This window comes from Heterodontus francisci, chromosome 40 (genome assembly GCF_036365525.1).
Source record: "Heterodontus francisci isolate sHetFra1 chromosome 40, sHetFra1.hap1, whole genome shotgun sequence".
In the NCBI taxonomy this organism is placed as follows: domain Eukaryota; kingdom Metazoa; phylum Chordata; class Chondrichthyes; order Heterodontiformes; family Heterodontidae; genus Heterodontus; species Heterodontus francisci.
In genome coordinates, this window is record NC_090410.1 from 18,677,239 (window position 1) to 18,698,746 (window position 21,508).

The following is a 21,508-nucleotide window of genomic DNA, read 5'->3' on the forward strand; positions in this document are numbered from 1 at the left end:
TAAAATATCAATACTGTACTTTTTATTAGCTGTTGGTTAAAAAGCTGATGAAGGATACATGACAATACAATCTACCTATCACAAATGACATGTGATTTTGATGTTTAAAGGTGCACAGAAACACACTTACACTAGCTTCTTCAGCATGCCCCTCCCTCTCTTCAAATACCATCTTTTCTTTAAAAAAAGATATATAGTTTAACTAATTCATAAGCTAATTAATACGTTCATTTCAAAGACAGTTAAATACAAAGACTGATTTTTTTAGATATACGAGGAAAACAGGTTTGTGGGAGCTGTGTGAAGAGGCTGGACCCAGCATGAGGCAACACTTTACCATATATTGTACATCTCCTGTGTGGAGAGTTGAGCTGCCACGAGTCAAATAGCAAAGTGTCATGTAACATTTAGCTGTGTTTTCTTGCCATGTTAGCTGAACTGTTAAAACAACTGGTATAGGAATCAGTGCAGACATTGTATTTGGCCCAAGAAAACATGTGGTTGACTAATTCTGTGTACATACATTAGCTGAACTAATGAAACCAGTTTACATCAATCAAATGTCATTAGTAATCAATCTGCAATAAAGAATCCAGTGTGTACAAAGAAGATCTGATCAAAATGAACCAAAACTACTGCAATCCATGTTGGCAGAACTACTCAAATCTATGTAAATCCTTCTAAACATTTTAGAATTGGCACGCCATAATACATTACATGTAATATGTTTAAACCCATTAAAACAGATGATATCCTAAACTGCCAAGAACCCTACTGTCTAATAAACGTCTGCAGAGTCACAAAGTGGATTTGAATCAAAGCAGCAACGCCCTCTGGCCATGAGGTTTTTACCCTGTGTACCTTAAGGGTTCTTAGCTTGCAAACTTCACTTGATGATGTTATTTAAAATCGCATTGCACTATTTTAAAAAACCTATTTATTTTGAAGGGGTTAACTAATCAGTTGAAATAGTAATGAAATTTCATACAAAGCATAACTATGACAATGACACACCATTACTTTGCATCCTCAAGCCCTTTGAATAATCCCAATTCAAGATTAATTTCCCAAAATGTATTTGCAGTATGAACAGTTCAAGGCATCGACACAACCACACAGTGTATGCACACATACAAATACAGTGCTTTTCAGCTGGAAACCCAGGCTGCACGCTCGGCCACTCCGAAATGAATCCAGATTACGTTTAATCCAAATTCATTTGAAGTGATACTACACCTATGCAAAGAATAACTTTCATTTAGATTTACTTTGGATTAACGCTAAATTTTAAACCTAGATCAGCTAATTTGGATCTGACCTCGTACTTTATATATTTTTTTCTTGCTCTGAAAATCAATCATTACAAGGAGCAATATTGCAATGCCCAGGCTTAAATCACCAATAAAAGACATATCCCATATTATCAAATGTAACACAATGTATGGGAGGTCATTCCAACCTAGCTCAGTGAATCTTTTAAGGATACCTTAGCTACACAATTAAAAGCACAAGACCCGATTTCCCCCCCACTCCAACAGTCCAGCACAGCATATTGATGGAGCATGAATAATGCAGCTTATATTTCTCCATTTGATACTGCACAGAGCAGACAATATCCTGGGACTTCAGAGTTACAGACTCGGTGCAAGAGGCGACTTTAACTTTAGCCAACCCAAAAAATTAAACTGCAGCTCAATTTCAGTCGGACTTATCATGGCAAGTGCACTGCAATTTTTTATCAACACGTGCCACATCACAAGTAAATCATATTTAATTTGGTTTCAATTGGAGCACAACTGCTCTTCTGGCTAGACTGGTGCAAGCAGTCAAATGGCAATTTTATTATTTGCCATTAGTGAATAATGTTATAAATTTCAAATCCATCTCTCATCTACACTACATTTCAACTTTTTCATTCCTGAATATCCTATGTTGTTAACACTGTCTATTCAAAGGGTTGGTTTCCACGTTTTGTAACTTGAATTCCTTAAAATGCAACAATTCCTATTTGGTGCACTGAGAAGTTAGAACATTGAACTTGTGACGCAAGCCACTATGCATGGATATGCGGTGCAGAATTTACACCTTGCTTCCCATTTCAGTAACAGGCAAAACAAGGTGGCACTGTGACTGACCATATTCACTTACAGACCTACAAGGGACACGATTTTAAAAATTTTACAACTCATCGACTACACATTTTTAGACATCTTCCTATTTTGAATATTGGTTAATGAGATATTTAAATCTTAAAAGAGGAAGACTGCACTTTAGATCAGACTTTAAAATCAAGAAAATTAAATTAATTCTCATAATTATTTTGAGTGATAACACTTATTGCAACAAAGCTAAAATGTGCTTCAAATATCAGCCCATCTTAGCCCTGGAAACAAAGCTGACAGAGTGTGGCTATTACTAAACCCCAGCCGATGATTATTACCTGTAATAAACGGCTGGCAGGTTGCATTGCTCGAGTGTCTAAGGTGATAGGAGCTCATTTCAAGACCTCACATACTTTGTTGAAATGGAGAAGGGGCAAATAATTTATACAGATCCTTAGCAATTTATACATAAAAGATATAAATACACCTCATTAAAAAGGACATAATCTCTGAAATATTAGTGATCTAGAACAAGTATTTTGGAAGCAAATTAACGATCTGAGAACCTGATCAACAGATTCTAATGGTATCAGTGCTCCAGCATTTCATAACACTCTCTGAACCCCAATATTGGATTATACCTGTTAAACATTCAAAATATCAGATATTGTAAATATTATGTACAGTTCATATGGAGCTTAAATAAAACTTACAATGTACTGTGTGACATCAGCCAGCTGCTCCATACTGAGTGATGTTGTACAGTCTAACAGCATTACAATAAATATTGATTGCACCAACAAAGTACACCATAGGTTATTCACTACTATATATGTAATAAAAAAATATTTGGCTGAACTGTATAAGGTCACTGTTATCCCACAAACTATAGAGCTACTTCTCCAGGTATTTGGCATCATTGCCAAATAAATTCCAGAGACAGTCTTCAAATTGGAAATCACACTATTTATAATCCTAGTGTTAGAAATAAATCCACAACATAAACCACACATAACACCATCAGGATTCCAACTAACCAACTGAAAAACCACTCCCTTTGGCCCCATGTCACGTCTAGTTTCTACTTTGAGTGTACACCCAAAAACAATCCATCAAAATGTTCAGCCCCTAACCACCCCCTCACTATGAAAGTTATTTCTGTTGTACTTGTAACTCTTCAGTCATGCCTCACTGTCACATAATCCTACAAATGAAACCAGCAATGCCACCTAATGTCAACTCCTAAAGCCAGCACTGAATACATTAGCTTGTACATTCCCTGGTCACAGTCCAAACTAAAACATTAATTTTTAATCCTTGCTGACACTGACAAGTCATTTTTATGTGAGCTATCTGACATTCCCGCCAATATACTTCTGAGCTGCTGGCAGCTTAGCAGCATCTGCTGGGAATACATTTGCTCCATAATTTGCCCCTGGATAACTCATGGCATTATGGAATGTGACTCATTGAGACTGAATTCAGGTGGTTAGTCCAGTTGGATTAGCTTGGTAACTTTGAAAATTTACAACCACCTGACAAGTAAGCACAGCATCAAATTTACAGCATGTAACTGGAGAATTGCTCACTGGTACCAGTTGCACCAGTGCACAGAAGCACCTTACAGATAATGAGTAGAAAAATAATTTAAACTTTCACTAGAATTAGTGCAGTGTCAGTGGAAACTTTGCTACAATTTGAATTTCAACAGTAAACCCTACATATTTACACAGACTATTACAAACAAAATTAACTTGTCGCTGTGCATCTGACCTGAATTTTAGGAAATGCGGGAGCCTTACGACAGAAAAAAAACATTTTATTGTCTTCACAGATTATTCTATACTAATCCATTAGTCTCTGATTCTTCAGTGCCTAAGCTACAGATACAAACAGACCTAAAACTATGTGAATGCTTTACTTTTTCTCTGCTTTTTGTACATATTTACCATATAAAGATATTAAAACAAAAGTAAAACAAGGCAGCACCTTATGTATGATTTCTCCACAGAAGAAATGCTTCAATTTACAGTATTTGGAGTCTGTTGTGGAAATGTCATGGATAGTGGAATTCTTGAGTTGAGAAAGCCTTGGCAACTTGGAAGACCCACATGTCCAATTTGGACACGTTCCAGGAATGCACAAAAACAACGGCCAGTTCTCGGCACAGTTTCCAGGGAAGCAGGTACCAGGCCGCAGGAGGCTCTTCTTTTTTTATAAACTTTTTTTTTCGATAAAAAAAGATTCTCGGTTATTCTTGAATACTCTGTCCCTCAGTTTATCAAGAGTATAGTTTATATACATAGGTGTGTATTTTTAAAATACATGTTTAAGACATTCAACATTTCTAGTAGGGTTTTTTGTTTCACAGCCTTACAGTGAAATGTTTTAGGGAGTTCTGCCCCGCAGCATGGGGATATCTGGTGATGCAGAGGCTGCAGGTACCCATATTTATTTGATAAAACCCAACCTCAACCTCTTCATCCCCACAGCGAGCAGGAAAAATAAAACTCAGGAACCCACAGAACAAGACTCTTATCTAAATGTGTAGGAGGGTCACTGCGCAAACACACCATTCAACTCATAACATATTACATCTACATTCGATGTCAATTATGCATTTCTACATATAACTACTCTACAGTGTTTTTTAAAAGACTGTGTCCTATCAAAAAAATGCCACTCTCATCTTCTATTTGAATTTCTCCAACATCAGTCGGAGCTCTGTACCTGTTACAGACAAGCTCCTGCTGTTGGACAGACTGACTTTTCTTTTAGAAAGAATGCTTACGAGCCAAGAACTGGAAAAAGCACATCGTCTCTTGTTTTGTTTTTGAAGAGTCTGAATTAATTGCCTGAATCACATGTTGGATTCAGAAATTGGTCTTCTGAACTGACTAAACTTCAGCTTGGTGAATTCTCTCACCTGCTTTCGAAGCATATTCACATTTATTACTGTATTAAATTACAAAGTTAAAGAATATGATAAAACGTTGCCCGACACTGTGTCCAGCCCCTGCTGTGAAGTTAAATATATAAGGTTAAATGCAGCATTCAGTGTCCTTTTACAATTTACTGACAAAACGGTGATGCTGTCGGATCAAACCCTTTAAAAACATCCTTCAGGGAGGTTGCATCCTGTTCGCTCTCCTCGGGAGGGCTGTTCCCACCAAAGGGGCTGCCTGAGCCAGATTTACTGGCCTGCTTCACCTCAGAGAACTGCGGGTGAATCAATCCAAACAGAGATGGCACTGGGAGGCTGTGCACTCCCGTCTGACCCGTCTCCTGTGTGGGGGCAGCAGGAGTGGCTGGTTTTGGCCTGGGCCTGTTGTAACTATTGTATCTGTCCGTGGGATTTTCTGAACTTGACTTCTCATTTTCCAGTTGATCCAATGCTGATTTCCTTACAAACAATGGCTCTTTTGGCTTACTGGTACTTTTAAGGACGTCCAATCCTTTAGACTGAAGGTTACCTTCACTGGAAGACTCTGTGCTTCTGACATTTGCATTCTGGCTGCTTTGAGTTCTTGGATCATACAAACTAATGCCACTCAGCATAGTGCTCTGTCCTCCACCTCCTCCTCTGCTCTGCCCACCAGCTGTAACCAACCTGGGATCATATGGTGCAAGTCCAGCACCCAAATCCTTCCCTAAAGGCAGAGCAGCGGCTTCATTCTGTTCCGCAGGCTTGCTGGCTTGTGAGTTAGAGGTTTGGAGTCCGCCAGTGGGTCTCTGCAGTCTTGGGTCAGCAGGTATCTTTCGCATCCTGGGGTCAGAAGGCTTGTCGCTCTGTGTGGTCACCTTGGTTGCTGAAGCATCCACACTCTTCAGTAATCTGGATAATAAGCTCAAGTCCGGAAGGGTAGAATTTGGTACAGACTGGGAGGGCTCCGCTATTGGGTCAGCAATGCGCTGTCTGGGGTCTGAAGGCCCAGTTTGCGGAGAACGGTTTAACCGGGGGTCCAATGTTGGGAAGGGCACAGGAACAGCAACAGGATCTGGCTTAGGAATAGGCAGTGGGATCAGGTCCTCTGGACTCCACAAGATGCTTTTAGCAAAATGAGGCTTCCCCAGGGAGATGTCCATTTTAATATGGCTAAACTGCTTAAGCTGAGACCTGGGATCCCTCAGCGAGGAACCTGGCAGCGGATCAAGAGGAATGGCTACTGCCCTGTCCCTCAGAAGCCTCTCTCCTTCTTCCTCGTTAATTACTGTTTGAGGTTTTACATTGGTGGGGGCAGTCTGATGAACAACATCTATTTTAGGCACAGTTACAGTCCTGCTTTCTGAAGCAGCTGTATCGGATCCAGAGCTTCCTGATGTGTTCTCTGTGCTTCGACATAGTCTGGGGTCCCTTGAAATCCGAGGATCCATGGGTCGGTTCGCACTTGACTGCCTCTCCTTCTGCAGGCGCGGATCAGCAGCACTCTGGCTGTTGCCATTCTTATTATGTGCCACCCACTGGGCTTGCACTTGAGGTTTGCTCGCAGACTGCTGACGAAGTGTTTTTAATATGGAGCTCATGCTACTTCCACCTTCCTCTTCATCACTTGAGTACCAATTATCACCATCACCTACAAAATACACAACACCACATTACATTATACTGCAAGAGTTATTCCAGTTCAAATGCAAAAGCCACTCTTCTATTAAGAAAGTGCACAAACTTTTAAGATACTTTGTGGTTTAATTTAGTATATATTGTTAACCCCTATTTCTCTACTTTTCTGCTCCCAGTATAGTCATCAGGCAAGGTAAGACAGTTTGAAACCTTGAAAATGACTAAGAGGGTACCTCTTGAGGTATACAAGATAGAAAATGGTAAAGAAAAGATTTCATGACTTCAATTTAAATCACAAAATTTATTATAAGGGGACAGGGGTTCAAACTGGAGAATGGTAAATGTAGAAATGTCGAAAGTTTGAGTGTTAACTAGTGGAACAGACCTCCAGGCAGAGCAATGAAGGAAAACCTGCTGATATCATTTAAACTACGATAGGGATCGGGGGAGTGGAGTGGGGGTACAGGGAACAGAAAGTGCAGATTCTGTTTGGAATAATGAACCAAATACCTTTTTCCCTTCGTATTTATCTTGAAAAATATGGACTTAGTGATGTCAATATTGGTCTATATAAGGCGGAAGGAGATAGTTCACATGGTGCGGCGTACATAGGAATTAGGAGCAGGAGTAGGCCACTGGGCCCTTCGAGCCCACTCCGCCATTCAACGAGATCAAGGTTAATCTGACTGTAACCTATATTCCCCCATATTCCCGCCACCCCCCAATAACTTTCCACCCCCTTGCTTATCAAGAATCTATCTACCTCTGCCTCAAATATATTCAAAGACTCTGCTTCCATTGCCTTTTGAGGAAGAGAATTCCAAAGGCTCAGGACCCTCTGAGAGAAAAAATTTCTCCTCATCTCTGTCTTAAACAGGCAACCCCTTATTTTTAAACAGTGATCTCTGGTTCTAGATTCTTCCAAAAGAGGAAACGTCCTTTCCACATCCACCCTGTCAAGACCCCTCAGGATCTTATATGTTTCAATTAAGTCGCCTCTTACTCTTCTGAACTCCAGCGGACACAAGCCTAGCCTGTCCAATTTCCTCATAAGACAACCCGCCCATTCCAGGTATTAGTCTAGTAAACCTTCTCTGAACTGCTTCCAACGCATTTACATCCCTCCTTAAATAAGGAGGCCAGTACTGTACACAGTACTCCAGATGTTACCCTGTATAACTATAGCATAACCTCCCTACTTTTGTATTCAATTCCCCTCGCGATAAACAATAACATTCTATTAGCTTTCCTAATTACTTGCTGTACCTGCATACTAACCTTATGCGATTCAGGCACTAGGACACCCAGATCACTCTGCATCTCAGAGCTCTGCAATCTCTCTCAATTTAAATATGCTTCTTTTTCATTCTTCCTGCCAAAATGGGCAATTTCAGATTTTCCCACATTATACTCCATTTGCCAGATCTTTGCCACTCACTTAACCTATCTATATGCCTTTGTAGCCTCCTTACATCCTCTTCATAAGTTACTTTCCTACCTACCTTTGTGTCATCAGCAAATTTAGCAACCATACCTTTGGTCCCTTCAACCAAGTCATTTATATAAATTGTTAGAAGTTGAGGCCCCAGCACTGATCCCTGTGGCACACCACTCGTTAAATTTTGCCAACCAGAAAACAACTAATTTATGCCTACTCTCTGTTTCCTGTTAGCTCGCCATACTTCTATCCATGCCAATATGTTACCCCTACACCATGAGATTTCAGTTTCTGCAATAACCTTTGATGTGGCACCTTATCAAATGCCTTCTGGAAATCCACCGGTTTCCCTTTATCCACAGCACGTTACTTCTTCGAAGAACTCCAATAAATCGGTTAAACATGATTTCCCTTTCACAAAACCATGTTGACTCTGCATGATTACCTTGAATTTTTCTAAGCCCTGCTATAACATCTTTAATGACAGCTTCTAACATTTTCCCTATGAGAGATATTTAGCTAAATAGTTTCCTGCTTTCTGTCTCTCTCCCTTTTTGAATAAAGGAGTTACCATTCACTATTTTCCAATCTAATGGAACCTTCCCCGAAACTAGGGAATTTTGAAAAAATAAAAACAACACATCAACTATCTTTTCAGACCTTAGGATGAAGTCCATCAGAACCTGGGACTTGTCAGCCCACAGCTCCAAAAATTTGTTCAGTACCACTTTCCTGGTGATTGTAATTTTCTTGAATTCCTCTCTCTCTTCCATTTCCTGATTTGCAGCTATTTCTGGGATGTTACTTGTGGCCTCTATAGTGAAGACCGATGCAAAATACCTGTTCAATTCATCTGCCATCCCCTTATTTTCCATTATTAATTCCCCAGATTCACTTTCTATAGGACCAACACTCACTTTTTTTTAAAGAGATACAGCACTGAAACAGGCCCTTCGGCCCACCGAGTCTGTGCCGACCAACAACCAACCATTTATACTTATGCTACATTAACCCCATATTCTCTACCACATCCCCACCATTCTCCTACCACCTACCTATCTAGGGGCAATTTACAATGGCCAATTTACCTATCAACCTGAAAGTCTTTGGCTATGGGAGGAAACCGCAGCACCCGGCGGAAACCCACGCAGACACAGGGAGAACTTGCAAACTCCGCACAGGCAGTGCCCAGAACTGAACCTGGGTCGCTGGAGCTGTGAGGCTGCGGTGCTAACCACTGCGCCACTGTGCCACTTAGTTAACTTTTTTCTTTTTTAAATATCTATAGGAACTATCTGCTTTTATATTTCTAGCTAGCTTTCTCTCATACTCTAATTTTTCCCTCCTTGTTAATCTTTTAGTCATTCTTTGCTTTTTTTATATTCTGTCTAATCTTCTGACCTGCCACCCATCTTTGTGCAATTATATGCTTTTTCTTTAAGTTTGATACTATCTTTTTTTAGTTAACCACAGATGGTGGGACCTCCCCTTCGAATTTTTCTTTCTTGTTGGCATGTATCTATTCTGTGTATTCTGAAATATCCCCTTAAATGCCTGCCACTGCATCTCTATTGACCTATCCCTTAATCTGATTTGCCAGTTCACTTTACCTAGCTCTGCTTTCATGCCCTTATTTAAGTTTAAAATACTAGTCTTCGACCCATTCTTCTCTCCTTCAAACGGAATGTAAAATTCAATCATATTATGATTGCTGCTGCCTAGGGGCGCTTTCACTATGAGGTCATTAATTACTCCAATCTCATTGCACAATACCAGATCTAGTATAGCCTGCTCTCCAGTTGGTTCCAGAACGTGCTGTTCTAACAAACTATCCCAAAACTTCTCATCTAGACTACTTTTGTCCCTTTGATTTTTCCAGTCTAAATGTACATTACAATCCCCCATGATTATCACCGTACCTTTCTGACAAGCACCCATTGTTTCTTCCTTTACACCCTGTCCTACCATGTGGTCAGGGTTAGGGGGCCTGTACACCACTCCCAGAAGTGACTTCTTGCCTTTATCATTTCTCGTTTCTACATCTTAGTTTCCTGAACTTAGGTCATCCCTCTCTCTTGTGCTCATACCATCATTAATTAACAGAGCCATCCCTCCACCTTTGCCTAGCTTCCTGTCCTTCCTAGATGTCATGTACCCTTCAATATTCAGGTCCCAATCTATGTCATCCTGCAGCCATGTCTTTGTAATGGCTATCAGATCGTACTTATTTATTTCTATTGGCGCCATCAGTTCATCTGTTTTGTTTTGAATTCTGCGTGCATTCAGATACAGAGCCTTTAGTTTTGTCCTTTTATTATTTTCGTAACCTCTAGCCTCGTCTGCTGATTTACTCTTAGATTTGTACACACTGTCCCTTCCTGTCACAGTCTTGTTTATCTTTTCCCATATCAATACCTTTCTCTCTTGCCTTGTCTCTACTCCTTGATTTACCATATCTTCCCAAATTTGATTCCTTGCCCCCACTATTTAGTTTGAAACCCTCTCTACTTCCCTAGTTATGTGGCTCGCTAGAACACTGGTCCCAGCACGGTTCAGGTGTAGACCATCCCAAAGGTACAGTCTCCACTTTCTCCAGTACTGGTGCCAGAGCCCTGCAAACCGAACCCACTTCTACCACACCGGTCTTTGAGCCACGCATTCATTTCTCTAATCTTATTTGCCCTATGCCAATTTGCACATGGCTCAAGTAATAATCCAGAGACTATTACCTTTGAAGTTCTGCATCTTAATTTGGTGCCTATCTCCTCATACTGACTATGCAGAACCTCTTTCTTTGCCCTGCCTATGTGTCGTTGGTACCTACATAGACTGGATCCTCCCCCTCCCACTGTAAGTTCCTCTCTAGCCCTGAGCAGATGTCCCAAACCCTGGCACCGGGCAGGCAACGCAACCTTCTGAACTCTCACTCTTTGCTGCAGAGAACAGCGTCAATCCCCCTCACTATACTGTCCGCTACTACCAGTACTTTCCTTTTTGCTCCCCCTGCTTGAACGACTTCCTGTACCATGGTGCCATGATCAGTCTGCTCATCCACACTGCAGTCCTCACTCCTATCCATACAAGCTGCAAGAACCTCCAACTTGTTGCTCAATTGCAAGGACTGAGGCTGCTCCACTCCATCTTCTCGATCTCTTTACCTGCCTGACTCACAGTCACATCCTCCTATCCCTGGCCACTGACCAAAATAGACCCAAAGTGTCCAGGTAACATTCCCCCACCCTGATGCATCGTAGTGTCTGCAGCTCGGCCTCCAGCTCATCTACTCGGAGCCGAAATATCTCTGGCCGCAGACACTTACTACGAACGTGGTTGCTATGGATTGCCGTGGCATCCAGGAGCTCCCACATAGTGCAACGGTGACACATCACCTGTCCTGCCATCTATATGATGTTAATTAAATGAAATTTATTTTTCTTAATCAATATATAGTTCCCCTCCTCACCGAACTCGCTCATTTACCAAACTCCCTTCTTCACACTCTATGAACTCAAGCACTCAGTACAGACAAGCAGCACTCAGAGACCCCTGAATTTATACTCTCTGAAAATAATAATGAATCAGCTTTGCTAGAGCTCAGAAACCAGTTTAAGCTAACTACCTAAGTAACTAGCTACAGCTAGTCTCAGAGAGCTTGTATATCCCTGTTTAAAACTGTAAGAAACTTAACTTGCCTCTTAACCTAAATAGAAATTTTAGTTAATTGCTAAATGTAAACAAAAACTAGACTTTAGAGAGATTAACCCTTAAAATCCCATCACTAACCAAACTCCCTTCTTTATACTCTGTGCACGCAAGCAGCACTCAGTGCAAATGTGTTTTGCAGCCCATCTTATAGCAAGGGCAGCTCCTTACAGCCCGACAAGGACTATCAGTACTCTCAAAATGCAGGTGACAGCCTTTGACTGTTGACTTGAAATTCAAGCCCAATGAATGGAGTCTATCATTCATAGAATCATAGAAAGATTACAGCATGGAAGGAGGCCATTTGGCCCATTGTGTCCATCCTGGCTCTCTGCAAGAACAACACACCGTCTGCTCCCTGTAGCCCTGCAAATTTTTTCTCTTCAGATAACTGTCCAGCTCTCTTTTGAAAGCCACAATTGAATCTGCCTCCACCACACTCTCAGGCAGTGCATTCCAGATCCTAACCACTCATTGTGTAAAAAAGGTTTTTCTCATGTCGCCGTTGCTTCTTTTGCCAATCACTTAAATCAGTGACCTCAGGTTCACCATCATTTCGCCAATGGGAACAGTTTCTCTCTATCTACTCTATCCAGACCCTTCATTATTTTAAACACCGCTATCAAATCTAATCTTAATCTTCTCTTCTCAAAGGAGAACAGCCCCAGCTTCTCCAACCTATCCACAACTGAAATTCCTCATCCCTGGAGCCAGTCTCATGAACCTTTTCTGCACCCTTTCTAATGCCTTCACATCCTTCCTAAGTGTGTTGCCTAGTGGACACAATATTCCAGTTGAGGCTGAACCAATGTTTTATACAGGTTTATCATAACTTCCTTACTTTTGTACTCTATGTCCCCACTTATTAAGCCTAGGATCTCGCATGCTTTATTAACCGCTTTCTCAACCTGCCCTGCCACCTTCAATGATTCAGGCACATATGAAGGTCCCTGTGCTCCTGCATCCCCTTTAGAATTCTTCCTACCAAAATAAATCACTTCATACTTCTCTGCATTAAATTTAATTTGTCACTTGTTGACCCATTCTACTAGCCTGTCTATGTCCTCTTGAAGTTTATCAGTATCCTCCTCACAGTGCACAAAACTTCTAGGTTTTGTTTCATCTGCAAATTTTGAAATTGTGCCTTGTACAATGTCATTCAATGTATTTGACTAACATATTAAACATGGGTTTGAATACAAAAGGTGCAGCTTAATTTACATGATGTATGGAATTTTTGCAGATATTAGCAACAAGCTTTCAAATATTGTGGGAAACACACAGCATTTAAGAATGACAAAAAAAAATCTGCTTCCTTGCTACTTTGACTGTGGGACATTAATAAAGGTATTTATTTTACAATGCCTAATCAGAATAAAAAAGCAATACTGACCCTCCTCATTTTCTTTTTCCCGCTGACTGCTCTCTGCTCTTCTCTTTGCCTTCTCCTCTTCCTCCTGCTGCTTTTGCTGTATGCGTAGAAAAAGTGCCCGCTGGGCTGCAGGAAGGAAGTCAGGGATATTTAAATTTGCTTTCTGACTGGATGACACACCTCCATTCGCCTCAGCTTCCATTTCATCAATCTGTTGCAGCAGAACAGGCTGGCCATCTCCTTCATCCATCTCTTCATAGTCGCCTGGGACAGAGATGAGCAAAAGTAGTGAGCAAAGAGGAATAAGTTGCTTTCTGTTTAACTGGCTGATTATTCTCATACATCTCACCAAATTCAAGCAAAAGAGCTTTTTCAATAAAATAACTCACTTGTTTCAACACAAATATAGTTGTTATTTTTTGACGTACTTGTTTTGTTGCAATTCAATACAGTCATTGTTTGAGCTAGTCATCCTGTTTCACAGGAGCTAAGTTGGACAATGATTGCTCCATGTGGTTTACAGTAGGTGGGCAGGTGTGGAAACCACTTGGCAAAAGGTGGAAATTGCTCTAACTCATCAATGTGTGAAGGTGCAAATCCTTCCATTCTCTCCTTACACTACACATCACCCATACCAAAGACGACAGAAAATCCATTTGCTCCTAGACCTTTGTGCTTTGACTATACGCTGCAAGGCGCACAAGAAGATTCTGAGGCGACTGTCTCTTCAATGTTTTCTGCCCATTGAGCAATGGCAAAAAGAGGTCAGACAGGCAACTCAACATGACCGAGAATGGGGAATGGAATCTCAAATCTCCATGCTTTGATAGTGCAGCTAGCGCCCCAATGTGTTAACTTAGCTGAAATATGAATTGATTGTGAAGGAGGAAAAAAGGTCAGAGTACTTTTAATCACCAAATGTTACCTATCTGTACAACTGGAAAGGCACTTAAAGAGTGCAGTAGATAACTTCAGTTTTGTCGGTCACTTTCCTTCTCCCTCATGGAGAGCCACCATTTCTTGCACCTACTCATCTTGCACCTACTCCAAAGATTCAGCTTTATTGCGTGGGAAACCTTTTTGATCTCTATCCAGCACCCAGTACTGGTCAGTGAGCATGTGTAGATTGGCAAGTCTCCCATGTTTCACAAAGTTAAACAGCCTGCTAATATTCACTGTTCAGGGTCACATATGGTGAGGTACTATAGGGCAGCTGGCACACAGACCTGTATCTTCACATGACAGTGCACCTTCAGGACAGCTGAGAAAATTAGAGGGAGAGGAGGCAATGAAACATCCCAACATATATATTTTCCTTTATTACATTCAAGTTGAGATAACTTGACATAACTTGCTTGGAAAGATATAATTAGAGCATTATTCTGCAGCACACAGGCATTTACCGTGACACTAGCAAAGCAATGATCAACTAATTGAGCAGTAGACAAGCTCATTAATAAAAATATATAACTGGAAACAGTGAAGCTAATTAACTTTTTCAATTCATTTCAAATAGAAGCACTTTGAACTGTGTTCCAGACATACCTAAAAGAACAATCTCCAGTCTGTCCAAGCTTGCAGAATCCACTCATTCTCAAATAAACTTATCCAGCTGCTTTTTAAATGAGAATAAATTCTGCATTGTTTTAATACTCTACAAATATGACCTCATCAGGGAACTGCAGAGTGCCAATACTGCATTTTTGAATATCTGCTCCTATTTACCTTGGCAAGCTCTATCATTCTTTATGGAAGTGCTTTTTTAATGACCCCGTGTACTACCACACATTTCACCTGCTCTCCTGCAAGGTTAGAAAAGTCACCACGTCCAGGATTTTTTTTTAGCACCTGTAGCATCTGAATTACTGTACATTATTCAATGTTGCGTTTCATTCGCCATAAATGCCAGATCTCCACCTTTCTTGCACATCTTGGGTGGCACAGTGGTTAGCACCGCAGCCTCACAGCTCCAGCGACCCGGGTTCAATTCTAGGTACTGCCTGTGTGGAGTTTGCAAGTTCTCCCTGTGACTGTGTGGGTTTTTGCCAGGTGCTCCGGTTTCCTCCCACAGCCAAAGACTTGCAGGTTGATAGGTAAATTGGCTATTATAAATTGCCCCGAGTGGTAGGTGGTAGGGGAATCATGGGGATGTGGTAGGAATATGGGATTAATGTAGCATTAGTATAAATGGGTGGTTGATGGTCGGCACAGACTTGGTGGGACGAAGGGCCTGTTTCAGTGCTGTATCTCTAAATAAATAAATAAATAAATCTTGCTCTCTACACAATTTACTAGGCATTGAATGTGGATATTCTAATTATAATCACTATTCATGTATACTTTTCCTTTATGCTTGCCCACAGCCCAATTTTAGCTCACACCAAATAATGAACTTTCAGTGCACAGCACAATGCATCAAGATTTGAAGCGTTAAAGTGGAAATAATCCAAATTCAATCTGAAAAGGTACAATATACTTTTAAGTGCATGTTCCCCTTTGGAAAATAACCTTCTTTGGTCTATTTTCTGACCAAGAAAACAGGCAGGCAGATGACCTGCTCACAGGTCAGTGTTCACGTCATTCTACTAGCAGCCCACCTTGACTCAACTGTCTCTATGGAAGCTGCTTTACTTTCAACTAATGCCCTGGCTAAGATCATGAATGCAACACACTGGTGCATGTTATGGTTCCAGGCTGTATCCCAACAGTTGGATGGTATCATGGATATGTAGCACAGTTGCAGGATTTGACTCCAGTTCCAATTCTAAGGAAGTTTAAAAAAAAAAATCAGCCCTCACTGCCCACTATAATATCTCAAAGTGAGCTGGGTTTGAGCAGACTCAGTCCAGTTGCTGGTGGTCAGGTTCACAGCACAGCAAATAATTTGACACAAACTGGCACTAATCTCACTCAAGCAGGCTAAAAGACTCATCCCAGAAAGGAAAATGTCACACTGGTCTACAAAGGGTGCTCCTGTAAAGTTGGAAGTAAGGCACATGTTGATGGTGCAGAGTGGGTGGTACTGCTCTCTGCATGTGATCTGTGTTGTACCTAACCTTGGAAGGCCTGATACAGGCATGGAGCAAAACCAATATCCCTCACCTTCTTCAACATAAAAAGTCACCCAATGAGAAAAAGTAATCATGCATTCAAAAAAGCCACCTGAATTTGACCTATGAAATAAAGTGTTTGAAAATGTTTTGAAGATGACTGCTCCACATTCAGTTGTATGTTATCAGATCTTTATTTTAGCTTCCTGAGTCTATCACAAATGGGTGCTGAAAACACAGAATAATTATGTAGCACTACATTTTCTACAAACTGATTTTCAAGCAATCAATCTCTAATTTTGAGATAAACTCAATTTTCTGTTTGTGACTCCCATTTTATGTTAATGTCGAAAAATGGATTATGCTAAAATTAATCAAAGTATGTCCTAGACTGGAAAGGGTAAGGTACATAACAGGCGTCCTACCTTCTTCTCCATCTTGACCAACGTCCATCTGCATTCCCTGCTGTTGATAGTAGTTATCATAGAAATTAGGTGCAGAAGGAACAGGAGGCATCATTCCTGGATCTCCTTGCATGAATGGTGGAATTGGAGGGCCTGGTCCTACTGGCGGTCCTAGATTCATTCCAGGGCCAAGCGGCATCTCCTCTGGGCCAGGGCCTGGCACAGGTCCAGGCACTGGGCCAGGCATGGGACCCGGTCCAGGTCCCATACCTGGAGCAGGTCCTGGACCCATGGGAGGTCCTGGTGGCCCCGGAGGTCCTGGGAAGCCAGGAGGCGGTGGTGGGAACCGTGGCCTGTGTGGAAAAAGAACATTAATCAATTTTATTCTCAAACTCATGCTTATTTTGCAAACTACTGTTTTACAACATTATTCTTTGAGACAACTGTATTATTTCTGCATCAAAACAAACATTACTGCAAACAGTGCCTTAGTTTTTCAGGATTCTGAGCGTTCACTTTGGTCTACATCCAAAGTCAAATCGGAAGCTTATCGCTTCAATTTTATATGATGAGGGTTCCACAGCTATCATAGCTGACCAGGTCCATGCAGAGAAGAAAGGATTGAAATGGCAGGTCTCAGGAAACAGAAAATACTACAGCCACAAATATCTCCCATGAACCTTCCCTCTTGTGATATCAAGAAAGGCTTGGATGAAAAAAGCCCTTTGAATCAAGATGACATCTCTAACAATGCACCACTCCCACAAAACTACACAGGAGCATCAACTCAGATTATGCTTGCAAGTCCTGGTGCATGGCTTGAACCTTACAGCTCCCAGCTCAGAGTAAGCATGACTCGTGGATGGAAACAACAGGTCATCAATGGACCAAAATGTCATGAAGTCACATAGAGCACAGTTCTATACAAGAGGTGACTCCAACATTAGTTTTTAAGCATAAAAGAAAACAATGGACAACCAAGGATGTTAGTAAGCATATTATTCATACAATCATTATTTGGAAAGTAGTATGATATAACACACTATACTGCAAAATTAAAGTTGTAAGAAAAATTGCTGTTCACAAACAGCCTATAAAGTACATTATCCAGATAAGCATTAAGTAGTGATAGTAAGAGGGAAAAGCCACTGGGAGTCCAACAAGCATGCAGCCCCTTTGTAGGTTCAACTAAATATTCCAGCCATGCTCTTCAAACCCCTCTTTTTCCAGCAACAACCAGCTGTGTAACTGCACTAAGAATTCTAGTTTTAGTGATTCTACACTATGCAACAGATGAAAGATTTCTTGGTCTTCAAAAAAAGTGAACAGGGTACTTTGACCAGTAAAGGAACAGAACTACTGGTATGTCATCAGTGGAAACACCAAATAGTTTACATTTTTCTTTTAAAAATACCATTTTAAAAACAAAATAGCAGAGATATAACTTGACACAAGTGGATTTTAATAGACTTGGTGTAAAATTTAAGAGTAGGGCACAAAATGTTTACCTCATTCCCATTTTATGTGCTAGATGTGGAGTGGGTTGAACAACAATCTCAAAGAGTGAGGGGATCTTCTTTTGACCTGGTAGACATGGTGGTCCAGGAGGTGGAGGGCCTGGAGGCGGAGGACCTATTGGCGGGGGACCAGGTGGTGGAGGACCTGGAGGGGGCGGTCCCATCATGGGAGGTCGAGGAGCATTGGGAATATTTGAAGGAGGTGGCATTGGAGGCCGAGGTGGTGTGGGTAACAACCCAACCCCAGGTGGCGGCTTCGGTAAGGGAGTGATTCCTTGTTTCTTTAGCTCTTCTACTTCCTTCTCGTCCTCTGCACCAGCTTCTGCCTCACTGGCTAGCATCTTTGATTGAAAAGATGAAAAAACACCAATTTAATGATCAGTTCATACAATCATAGAATGATACAGCACAAAGGGAGGCCAGTCATGCCTGTGCCGGGTCTTTGGTTGAACTATTCAAGTAGTCCCACTTCCCTGCTCTTTCTCCATAGCACTGTAATTTCTTTTCCTTCAAATACTTATTCAATTCTCTTTTCAAAGTTACAATTAAAATGTTTCCACCTCCCTTTCAGGCAGTGCATTCCAGATCATAACTCACTGTACAAAAAATGTTTCCTTATGTTACCTCTGATTCGTTTGCCAATCACCTAAAATCGGTGCCCTCTGGTTATTGACTCTGCTGCCACTGGAAACAGTTTCTCCTTATTTATTCTATCAAAACTATTCATGATTTTGAACACCTCCATCAAATCTCCTTAACCTTGTCTGCTCTAACAAAAACAACCGCAGCTTCTCCAGTCTCTCCGCATAACTGAAGTCCCTCATCTTTGGTTCATTCTATTAAATATTTTCTGCACCTTCTTCAAAACCTTGACATTCTTCCTGAAGTCTGATGACTGGAATTGAATACTATACTGCATCTGAAGCCTAACGAGTGTTTTATAAAGGTTTAGCACAACTTCCTTGCTTTTGCACTCTACACCTCTATTAATAAAGCCCAGGATCCTATATGCTTTTTTAACAGTCTTCCCAACTTGTCTTGACACCTTCAAAGATTTGTATGCATACACTGCCAGAGGTCTCTCTGTTCTTGCACTCCCTGTTAAGTTGTACCATTTGGTTCATAGTGCCTTTCCTCATTCATCCTACCAAAATGCATTTCTTCACAGTTGTCTGCATTAAATTTCATCCATCACCTGTCAACCATTTTACTCATCTATGTCCTCCTGAAACCTGTTATGAGCCACCGCCTTGTTTATGACATCTCTGAGTTTCATATCATCTGCAAACTTTGAAATCATGCCCTGTACACCCAAGTTAAATCAATATATATATTAAAAATAGCAGTACCCTAACACCGACCACTGGGGAACACCACTGTACATTTCCCTCTGAAAAACAACTGTTCACCACCACTCTCTGCATTCTATCCCTTGGCCAATTTCTATCCATGCTCCCATGGGCTTCAATTTTGCTAACAACTCTAACATGTGGCAATTCCAAATGCCTTTTGAAGCTCCATATAAACAGCATCAACTGTATTACCTTCATCAACCCTTTGTTCCTTAATCAAAGACTTCAATTAAGTTAGTCAAACACAATTTGCCTTTAACAAATCTGTGCTTTCATTTATTAACCCACACTTTTCCAAATGCCAATTAATTTTGTCCTGAATTATTGTCTCTAAAAAGATTCCCCATCACTGATGTTAGTTAGGCTGAATGATCTATAGTTGCTGGGTTTATCCCCCTCCCCTTTTTTGAACAGGTGTGTAACATTTGCAATCCTTGAGTCCTCTACCACAAACTCCATATCCAAGGAGGACTGGAAGATTTTGGCCAGAGACTCCACAATTTCCACCCTTGCTTCCCTGAGTATCTTAGATACATCTCATCTGATTAGGTGACTTTTCTATTTTGAGGACTGCCAACCTTTTAAGTGTATCCTCTTTTATTTTTATCCTATCTACCTGCTGCCTCCTCCTTTACTCCTACACTGACAGAATCCTCTTCCCTAGCAAAGACAGATGAAATTACTTATCTAGTACCTCACCCATGCCCTTCCCCCACAAAATCTCCTTTTTGGTCCCAAATCAGCTCCACCTTTGCTTTGACTACCGTTTTACTATTTATGTGTTTATAAAAGACTTTTAAATCAATTTTGTGCTATGAACCTGCATCTAGTCAAATAGTCTACCTTCATTCTTCCAGCTAGTCAAGACAGACTTTGGCTCAGGTAGGAACTGAAGCAAGTTTCCAGGTGAAAAGACTCCACTGTCCAGGATTCCTAAACTGGCTTTAATGACAAGCTGTTTTCATTTTTTCCCCACTTTTCAAGGAATTTTATTCCAAATTACATTGCTGAGAAGTACATCTGAGAAGGTGGACAAGCAGCCTGCACCTAGGCATCTGCCAATGTCACTCCTGACCAAGTTGTCAGTGGGTACACCAGACTGGCCTTGGGTAACTCACCTACGAATCTTCATCTTTTCTAAGTGTCACGTCATCACTGTTCAATACTACTAACAGCACAGCCAACATCAGTACCATGCTAACCACAGGCAAGAACGTGGCACCCTTCCATACTGTGGAACAGTCAGTCGGAACACCATCGTGCAACCTATGGGGATGAACCTAAGGGGATTTGTAAAGTTCCCCTTTATAGCACTGCTGTTAATGAAACTCGACGTCAGTGGCAAAATGTGATGTAAATGAGGCTGCAAAGCTGCCTCTGGGGGAGAGGAGAATCACCTCAATAGGTAGATTTTCCTGGCTTCTCCAGAGACCACAGAATCCATGACTATTTTTCTTGGCTGTTGTCTGATAGTCTTACATGAAACTCTCAAAACTGCATGGGCAAGGTCACCCTGTAATGCAAGTAGGAGTTGGGTAGATAACATAGCACAAGAAACTCCAACATCACTTCAACTGGAACGGCTCTAACATAAAGCAACAGTAAATTGCTCCTAAGATAAGCAATTTCCATGCATGCCGATAGCATTGTAGGTGCCAATTTATGCAAGTCAAATTAACTGAAATAAACAGCGAAAAATTATCTGCTTGTGTGCTCCCAAAACGATAGAGAAAAAATGCACTGCAGTGTTTCAAACTGATCAAAGCACATCGGGCATTTCCCTGGTTCTGTGCTGTGAGCCGATCTAGGCAGCTGCAATGATGCTACAAACAGCTTGGGTTAAAGACAAGAAATGAGCCAGGATTCCTGCTCTCCATTATCATCCAGTGATAATCCGCTGAAAACTGCTCATATAGGGACATCAGGTGAGAACAAGCTCAGACGTACTCCCTCCCACCCCATGAAAAAATTACCTGCGGACGAGGTCTAGACTCAGAATTTAAAAGACCA

At 41.1% G+C, this 21,508-nt stretch overlaps 1 protein-coding gene across 2 annotated transcripts in view; it reads right to left on the reverse strand.

The window, feature by feature from the left end:
* Positions 1-21,508, reverse strand: part of zc3h4 (zinc finger CCCH-type containing 4) — a 55,289-nt gene continuing 33,781 nt past the window's right edge. For both annotated transcript variants that reach the window (XM_068019157.1, XM_068019155.1), the window contains exons 9-12: positions 18,138-18,487; positions 16,651-16,982; positions 13,197-13,439; positions 1-6,676 (exon numbers count right to left, since the gene is read on the reverse strand). In XM_068019157.1, the coding sequence (XP_067875258.1) occupies positions 5,175-6,676; positions 13,197-13,439; positions 16,651-16,982; positions 18,138-18,487 (2,427 nt within the window). In that variant the 3' untranslated portion in view covers positions 1-5,174. The remainder of the gene's footprint in view (positions 6,677-13,196; positions 13,440-16,650; positions 16,983-18,137; positions 18,488-21,508) is intronic.